The sequence below is a fragment of the Nannospalax galili genome, unplaced genomic scaffold (genome assembly GCF_000622305.1).
Source record: "Nannospalax galili isolate Female #2095 unplaced genomic scaffold, S.galili_v1.0 scaffold231, whole genome shotgun sequence".
Classification (NCBI taxonomy): Eukaryota; Metazoa; Chordata; class Mammalia; order Rodentia; family Spalacidae; genus Nannospalax; species Nannospalax galili.
The window spans coordinates 3,892,259-3,901,777 of NW_008330120.1; the positions used below are offsets into that span (position 1 = coordinate 3,892,259).

At 51.7% G+C, this 9,519-nt stretch overlaps 1 protein-coding gene across 1 annotated transcript in view; it reads right to left on the reverse strand.

The window, feature by feature from the left end:
• Nucleotides 1–711, reverse strand: part of Tfap2c (transcription factor AP-2 gamma) — a 10,963-nt gene extending 10,252 nt beyond the window's left edge. Inside the window, exon 1 of the mRNA XM_008842585.3 lies at nucleotides 425–711. Within this exon, the coding sequence (XP_008840807.1) occupies nucleotides 425–472 (48 nt within the window). The 5' untranslated portion in view covers nucleotides 473–711. The remainder of the gene's footprint in view (nucleotides 1–424) is intronic.
• Nucleotides 712–9,519: the final 8,808 nt, after the last annotated feature.

Consider the following 9,519-nt stretch of genomic DNA (forward strand, 5'->3'; position numbering starts at 1 on the left):
TTTTTTTTTCTTCCCCGAGGAGGTAGCGGGGCAGGTGACAGGCGCGCCTTGGAGGAGACTCCGAAAAGGTGTCGCCGACAGGGAGCCTCCTAGGACCCTTTAGACGGAGACTTGGTGAGAAAAAGCCACGTCTGAGAGTTGGAGACGAGCGCGCTTCCGAGAAAACGGGAAAGAGGGCCGATCGCTTCGCAGGAGCCGAATGGTGAAGTCTGCTGGTGAGATCTGCCCGGCTCTTCCCACGCCTTGTCCCCAAGGGCTGCAGGTTTAGGAAAAGGCTCCATTCCAATAGGGGCCCCGCAGATGTACACGGACGGCTGTCCCGCCCAGAGGCGAGGGCTCCGCACGACCGTCCCCAGCCTCTGCCGGTGGCCCGGGTCCCCAGCACGCTCCGCCGCCGGGGCAGTGTCCCCGTGGCCCCGCTCACCTCACAATCCTCTTCGTACTTGACATTGTCGGTTATCTTCCACAACATGGCGTCCGGCGTCCCCCAAAACAATCTCCAGTTAAATCCAGGCTCCCCCCACCCCCCGAGCGGTAAATCCACAATCGGGGTCACGGTGGCCAGGCGTCTACCGCCGCCCCCGCCACGCGCGGGCCTCGCTGTCCGGGTCACTGGACGCGCATCGGTGGGTGTGCGCGTAGATGCTACTGCCCCGGGTGTGCGTAGAGACCGCTGCCGTGGACCGGTGAAACCGCGCCCGCGCTGTGTGTCCCGGCAATAGCCGGGGGACCCGAGCGCCTTAATGAGAAGGAAATTATCATAACTCCTCCCCGGGGGCCGGCGCCGCGGTCCTGGCGCCGGGCGGGGCGGCCCCCAGCCAGTCCCAGCCTAGCTCCGCCCCGCGCCCCTGCCGGGCTCCGCGCGGGGCCCCACTTGGCGAACTGGGGCTCAGACCTGCAGGGCCTGGGTACCCGGACGCCATCCTTAGCCAGTCCACACCTGAGATGGCAGAGCTGAGAACCGAGATTTCCCCCCAACATTACAGCTTTCATCTCAAGAACCTTCCTCCATCCTCCAAAAAGATGGATGTCACCTGGGGGTGGAGACTCCGCGTTTGGGGTTGTCTCCACTCCTAGGGTTCCCTCACCGGTCCCACCCCACCAGCCGGGACGGAAACTTAAGGATTGGGCTGGGAAGCAGATATACGGAAGCGTCGCCCATCCTCTCGTCCTGGGCTCTTTCTGCCCATCTGAGGAGAGGGAAGGCCCTGTGACAGTCTCCAGCTCCGAGGAGGCAACACACAGTGATACCCACCCAGAGGTCGGAACTGTGGTGCGCCACCGCTGTTGCCTGAAGGTGCAGGTCCCCCGCTGGCCACGGCCGGAGGGGACCCAGGCACCCCCGCGCCCAGGCCCAACCCTGCAACGATGCCCGGCCCTGAGGAGTGCTGGTTCCGCAGCTGGCTCCTCTGGACCACCTAGACGCCTCAACTGGCCCTAGAAAAGGTTTGAGGCAGATTAAAACTCCTGCCACAGGTAGGGTGGGGAAAGGGGGTGCTGGGAAGGGGGAACCTAAGGAGAGGCCACCCTTGGAGAGGCGGGCACCTCAGCCCACAGGAGGTGGAGTAAAGCTTCCTTCCACAGAAGGCTGCCCGCCCCCATTTGCCACTCAAACTTAAAAGCAACATTCAATGTTAATTTTTTTTAATTCAAAGAAACGAAATTCATTGGCTCCAATTATTATAATTGATTGTTTCGTTCCAAGGGGAAAGTCGCTAATTTTGTTGGGCTGTCTCAACAGGTTGCCAGGACTGGCTTCAAACGTTCTGAGCGAATTAGAGGAAACGGTGATTTCGATTTGATTCCCAATTCATTTACACAATCCTTGATACCCATCAGCCCAGTGACCCCGACCAGGGGCAGATATGCCTCCCCAACCACGAAATAATGTCATCTACCATCTTCCTGCTCCTCCTTTTGGGGTAGTGTGAACATTTCTTTAGACCTGATAGGCCTAAAATAAAACAACTAAAATTAAAATAGATGGCTTCCAAGCAAAGCGTCCCTGCTCGCCTTAGAGAGCAGCCACATCCACGAAGACTTTCCGAGCAGATGCACTAACAAACCCTGAAAGTTGGAACCGCGGGGGCTTTCCAGGTGTCCCTGCCCAGCTTCGCTAAGTGCCAAGGGCAGTGGGTTTAAAAGGCACGCCATCCTGACACCCTGCTTCCAAACAGAGGCCTGGGAATGAAGGAGCCGCAGAACTGCGCTTCTGGTATTCCCGGGTGATGGGTGTGGGGGACTCCTGCTACCCCTCTGGATTCGGTGCCGCGGGCACACTGGTGCCCAGGGCTGGGGAAAGCTCGTCCCAGGTTCTTGAGACGGTGGCTGCGACGCCTCCTTCGGTCACCCTAGACCTCCTGGCCGGTGTCGCCCGGCTTTCTTCTTTCAACCTTGGGTTTCCCTCCAAGACAAGACCTGGGCGCAGCTGGCAAAAGTTGTCAGGTCGGCGCCTTCAACTTTACCCCGGGCCAGGAGTGAGCGGGATGGCGCTCACCCCACCCCAGCTAGCCCTCGCGGTTTCTCCTTCCCACCTCAACGCTTGCCCCAGCGGCCCAAGGACCGGGAGTCGTTGGTACCCGGGAGTGTTGTGCATAGGCTAGGGTGCTGACTCCCAGGAGGGGTGCGTGCGGCCTCTTGGCAGCCTCAAGGGCTTGGGAACTTGGGAACCGTTTGGCGAGGCCATTCATTAGCTCCTGAGCGAGGGCGCAGCGCTCAAAGGCGAGAACGACTTCTCTAGATCATAGCGACTTGGGGGGACCCTGCTTCCCACCCAACCAGGCTTTGGGGCACCCTGTCCCGGCGTCGGAAGCCTCAGCCTTCTCGGGCTCAGCTTCCATCCTGTGGCTCCAGCACCCGAGATAGACCCACCTTCCTGGTCCATTGGAAGATGCAACCATGTGCCGCCGCTCCCCCTTAAGCCAGCGCCCGGGATGCTCTCTTTGCATCCGCGAAGCGCACCCCACCCCCTACACACCGTGGAAGTCGCTCTAAAGATGCGCTCCAAGCAGAAGGTGGAAGGCTGTCAGGGGCTCCGCTCTGTCGCCACCTAGGGAGCCTGCGGTCCATCACACTGCAGCCTCAGCCTCCGGATGGACCAAGAAACAGGACTGGGGGCGACCAGATATGTGCTAGCCCACCGACGCCCCGAATGTGAGCCACTCCGGGAGAGGCACGCGGGGTGCCTCTGGCACGGCAACAAGGCTTGGGGGCCCCAGCCTTCTGCTCCAGCCCCCTCAGGCCGAAGATGACAGCTTGGGGTATAATATAGGTTGGACTGATTGCTGACCAAGATTCTTTTTCTGGCCCTAGGGAAGGGGCTCCTGGAGCAGGTGGAGGACCCCGAGCGATTTCGAAAGCGCCACGCCACGTGCCTGGCTTGTGTCCCGCCCCTCAGGACACTGAGAACTGGGGGAAGGACCTCATTCAACTACCAGCACACGAGGGTCTGGTCAGGGCCCCAGAAACTGGTTCCTGAAGCAGATCTCCTCGGAGGGTGCCCATCCACACGCCGCACCCTCCCCGGTCGTGGCCTGGACACACACTGAACGTCGGACGTTAGAGTTCCGGGATGGGCTGGCGAACTGGCTCAGTGGGTAAAAGCGCTTGCTACCAAGCCTGACAACGTGAGTTTGATCTCCATGACCCGCATAGTGGGCAAAAATCGACTCCTGAAAGTTGTCCTCTGACAACCATTTGCAGGCTGCGGTATACATACAGTAAATAAATAAATAAACAAACAAACAAACAAATAAATAAATAAATAAATAAAATTCCCAGAAGCATCTAAAGCCCAGGCGTGCTGCAGGTATCAACCCCTCACCACCTCCAAAGTAATTACAAACCTTGATTTTAAAGTCCCCAGCAAAATTAACAGCATGCTGAGCCGCCGCACACCAACAGATGCCTGGGGTCTCAGCCCCACTCTACTAAAGTCCAACTCCAGGCCCAAAGAGGCTTCTCCGCCTTGGGCTCTTCCCCTGGAATAACTCTTCACAAACAAGCAAATCGAGTATTCGGAGCTGTGGAACCTTGAGTTTTACCAAGCTTCCAGGGACCCAATTTGCTGTGTCAAATCTGGGACCCGTACTGATCCGCCCTGCGCCGGGTCCACTCGGCCTTGACCCTCTCCAGGTCTTTCTGACAGCGAAGGCGAATTTGGAGTTGTCCAACTCCCTTCAAAAACAAAGCCCCGAAGAAACCAAGGCCTCTTTACCGAGACACGCCCGACTCTGCCCTGCCCTGCCCCCGGGGACCCTCAAACGCTTGGACCCCCCAAGGCAGACTCGGGCGGGGTGCTTGTCACCTCTCAGCATCCCAGGGGCCATCCGCAGGCTGGAAGACCCGTATACCTGGAGGCCTTTTTGGGTCTAGGTCACCCTACACCTCCAGGCCAGCTGAGCCCGGGGGGATGGGGGGTGTTAAGTTGCCCCAGGCCCACGGTGGCCAGGGGGTGGCCAGGCGCTGGGCGTTGCACACTAGTCCATCTGCCCAGTCCTGGGAGAGAAAGGTGGCCCCGACAGCGCGCAGGGGCCACCCTGCACCCGACAGTCGCTTATCCAGCCCGCGGTCCTCGGACCTTCTCTGTGTCCAGCCAGTGTCCGGAGTCGCAGCTGCCCACCACCCAGACATCGCCTCTCACCCTTAGAAACTGGAAACTCATGACTCCTCGACTGTCCGTGAGCTGCCGTGTAAGGCGTAGAAATGCTGCGGGAAAAGAGCTCCCCAAGGGCCGAGGCGTGTGCCTAAAACTCGCTCCGAGCGTTTATTTCTTCAAGGCAAAAGGGAAGGGGGTGGGGGAGAGATTCCCATCGAAAGGCAGCTATCCCTATCCGGATTGGAAGACTTACCTGAAGGGGCCTCCTCCCTCTTCCCTGTCCCTCCTCCCCCTCGGAAGCTGTGTCTTCCCTGTTGTTTTTAATGATGATTACTTATGAATGTGGACCTTCCAATAATTCTAAATGGACTGTATGTCTTCCTGGAAAAAAAATACTTTAAAAAATTATTTTAGTTTCCAAGGCCCAAACTATTGATATTTCCATGAATTCTTGGCCGCTTTTCTATTTTTGATCTGACTTCAGGAAGCTCCCAGTTTCTCAGGTCTAGCTACAATTAAATTGGGGGGCATGAGTTTACCCCGGTGACATGCAAGTGGGTGAGGCCAGCTGCCTTTAAGTGCACCTTGACCATCACAATCTATTTGCTGCACCAGAACAGGCCACATACACAGATTTGGGGGAAGACAAATTGAAATGTAAATTATAGAAATGACTCTGACAAGGTGGTTCAAGCTTATAACCCCAGCACCAGGAAGGCTGAGACAAGAGAATCCAAAGTATGAGGCCAGCCTGGGTTACAATAGCGAGTTCCAGGCCTGGACTCTAGTGTGAGACCCTATATCCAAAGAACAAAACAGATTGGGCTGGAGAGATGGCTCAGCAGTTCAGATGGTCTTCTAGAGGTCCTGAGTTCTGTTCCTAGCACCCACAGGGTGGCAAACAATTGTTAGTAACTCTAGCTCCAGGGGGTCTGACGCTGAGTCTTCTGACCCCAGAAGTGCACATGTGGTGCACTTATATACAAGCAGGCAGAGCACTTATATACATTAAAAAGAAAAAAAAAATGTAGGGGCCTGGAGAGATGGCTCAGCAGTTAAGAGCACTGGCTGTTCTTGCAAAGGACCAGGTTCATTTCCCAGCACCCATATGGTGGCTAATAACTATCCATAAGTCCAGGTCCAGGGGATCTGACACCCTCTTCTGACCTCTGAGGGCAGTGTACAACACGGATGCACTAACTGAGGCAATACATTCATACACGTAAAATAATAATACATATATATTTTAATTTTTAAAGACTAAAACAGAAATACATGCCTACCACCCACTGTGGTGGCCGGAGTGAAACAGGAAAAAAATCAGATCTGTACAAGGACAACTCCTCATTTTCTGGGTCTCTATTGGTTTTTATACAATCTTTCCTGGCAACTCACATACATCTGTCCTGGGGAGAGGAGCTAAAAATGACTCCCAAATTTCTCTAATATAATGTCTTATATGAAAGGGGTGAACAGAATCCCAGGCTCCCAGCAGTCTCCTGAGAGCTTCATCCAGACCCTCTGAGTTTCAGGAGCCTTCAAAAGCATGGGTTTTAAACTTTTTTTTAAAATTATTTTTATTTTATGTGTATGCGTGTATTGCCTGCATGTATGTAAGTGCACCCATGTTGAGCAATGCCCACGGAGAACAGAAGAGGCTATTGGATCCCCTGGGACTGGAGTTATGGACAGTTGTTAGCTGCCATGTGGGTGCTGGGATTCGAACCCAGGTCTTCTGCAAGAACAGTCAGTGTTCTTAACCAATGAGCCATCTCTCCAGCCCCAAAGGCATGGGTTTTTAATGCACAGAGAGATTTTTACAACAGAACTATGCAGAGAAAGAAATGTAAATTTTTACCTTGTGCAAAACAAAAAGTGATTAAAGCTCAGGACACAATGTCACCCAAAGGGTTTTTTGTTTCTTTGTTTGTTTGTTTTGTTTTGTTTTGTTTTTGTTTTTTGAGACAGGGTCTCCCTGTAGCCCCAGCTGGCCTGAAACTCACTATGGAGACCAGGCTGGCCTCGAACTCACAGAGATCCACCTGCCTCTGCCTCCTGAGTGCTGGGACTAAAGGTGTCCACCACCACACCAGGCCCAAAAGGGGTTTTTAAACTGTCTCTTCTAGGCACTTCTTGGGGGCAAAGAGTAGAACACGAAAATTCAGCAAAAACCAAATTTAGTTGGAAGTATAACTAGATTTTTGAGGGGGCTATGGGGAGTCCTTTAAAATAAGCAACTCACGATTGACCCTTCTGCCTCAGCCTCCTGAGTGTGGGGATCAGCCATGAGTCAGCACACCCCCCTATCTTTGCTTTTATTTGGTCTGAGTGTTGGGGGTCTAAGGGCCTGGGGTATGCTCAGGATTTTCTCTGCCTCTAAACTACAGCCCCAGGATTTTGATTATTAATATAATCTAAGAGCAGCTGTGGGCCACACATTGGATCTGCCAGAGGACTCAGGCCAGACTTTACCCTGAGGTCATAGGACTAGGCTGGGGGAGGGGAGGAGAAGCCTAAAGGCTGACGCATTTCCTTACGATTGGAGGTTTCACTTCTGTTTGTTGGGTTGTTTTCCTTGAGGGAGAGGTTTGCAATTAATGTTATAATTACCTTTGAAATAAATACACTAATCACTATTGAACACCCTAGTTTTATTTTAATGTTTATTCCAGAAGGGAAGTTTTGTTTTGTTTTTGTTTTTGTTAGTTATTGTTACATGTTTCTGGATTTTTTGTTGCTGCTGTAGTGATTATATATTATTTTTATAATTAAAAAAAAGAAATTTAGGGGCTGGAGAGATGACTCAGTGGTTAAGAGCACTGACTGCTCTTGCAGAGGACTTGGGGTTTAGTTCCCAGCACCCACATGGCGGCTAACAACGTTCTGTAACTCCAGTTTCAGAGGATCCGACGCCCTCTTCTGACCTCTGTGGGCATTGCACAACATGGGTGCACTTACCTACATGCAGGCAATACACACATACACATAAAGTAAAAATAATAAAATATTTTTTTAAAATACTAATATAAAAATAATAGATAAAAATATATTTTAAAAAAGAAATTTACAAGGTTCAAGAAATTAAACATAATCCCAGCACTCAGGAAGCTGAGCAAAAAGATCCTGAGTTCCAGACCCGTCTACATGCCTTAACAAGGCCCTATGAAAAAAGAGAGAAAATGCAGAAATATATTTTCTTCCTTCACAAATGCAAGCAACTTATATTACAAAACATCGTCGTGAAAAAGTGGCACTTGGGTGGGGTATAGTGACACACACTTTAATTCCACCCCTCAGGAGGAAGAGGCTGGAGAATCACCAAAAGTTAGAGGCCAGTCTGGTCTACACAGCCAGCTCCAGGCTAGTCAGGGCTATAGGACAAGACATTGTCTCAAAATAAACAAACAAACAAACAATAAAAGGTTGTTGAGGGCTGAGGGTGGGGCACTTGCCTGACAGGGAAAGCTCTGGGTTCCATCCCCAACTCTAAAGAGCAAGACAGTCAGCACTGGGTCAAGGTTGCCTCTTGCCCGATCCTCTAAGCGGCCTGCATCCTGGGACTGTGGCATCTTCTAGGCAGCAGGCAAGCTGCCGCTTGGGACAGCCTTTCTCCTGACCCCCTTCTGAAGTCCCTGGTGCCACGCTGTGATGCCTTCAGCTTCCTCCAACGCCCTCCTCCCATGGCCCTGGTGCCAAGCTCCCAGTCCTGCATGTCAGAACTTCTTTGAGCCGGCAGCCAGCCCAAAACAGCAACACCATAAAGGCCAAAATGTCACTATGGCAACCCAGGGATCCAGAGGGGAACTCCAGCCAGCAAATATCAACACCAAATTAAAACCAGAAACTGAAAGAAAAACACAGGAGGTTCGAGATTTACTCAGTGTTATAAAACATAAAATAAATGCCATCTCCACTACCCAATCCCGCTTTCTGAGACGGAATCTCACTACATAGCCCTGGCTTGAAATTTTTTAATCTTATTTTATTTATTATTTTTATTTTATGTGTATGCGTGTATTGCCTGCATGTAGGTAAGTGCACCCATGGCATGCAATGCCCGTGGAGGACAGAAGAGGCTGTCGGATCCCTTGTAACTGGAGTTATGGACAGTTGTTAGCTGCCATGTGGGTGCTGGGACTCGAACCTGGGTCTTCTGCAAGAACAACCAGTGTTCTTAACCGCTAAGCCATCTCTCCATCTCTCCAGCCCCCCTCCCTGGCTTGAAATTTATGGTGATCCTCCTGCCTCTGCCTCTTAAGTGTTGGTATTGCAAGTGTGAGTCTTCCAAACACTTTAATACCAGGCACACTAAACTGCGGCCCCACTCAAAAAAGCACACACTTTCAGATACACACAGATACACACTTTAATACCAGGCACACTAAACTGCGGCCCCACTCAAAAAAGCACACACTTTCAGATACACACAGATACACACTTTAATACCAGGCACACTAAACTGCGGCCCCACTCAAAAAAGCACACACTTTCAGATACACACAGATACACACTTTAATACCAGGCACACTAAACTGCGGGCCCACCCAAAAAAGCACATACTTTCAGATACATATATATACACACAGGCATATACATAACTATATGTATATGTATGTGTGCATATATGTAATATCTTGCCTTTCTTGAACAAAATTTTCAGCCTTAAAAACCAAGAGCCAGAAATGTCTTAAGGCAACATTTCATTTTCATAAGAAAATTAGACATGTTCAAAGACCCACATCTCTGCCCTGATTCGCCCTGTGAGGTAGTAACACCTTCATTTTGTTGGAAGATGCTGCTGCTGTAGAAGACGACCTGCTAGAACCTTTTCCAGTCACCAGGGTTTGGCACTTGTAAAGCTGCTACCCAGTGGAGTCCTGGATTTGGTCTGAAGCACTGTTCTCAAAGGCGAGGGATACCGT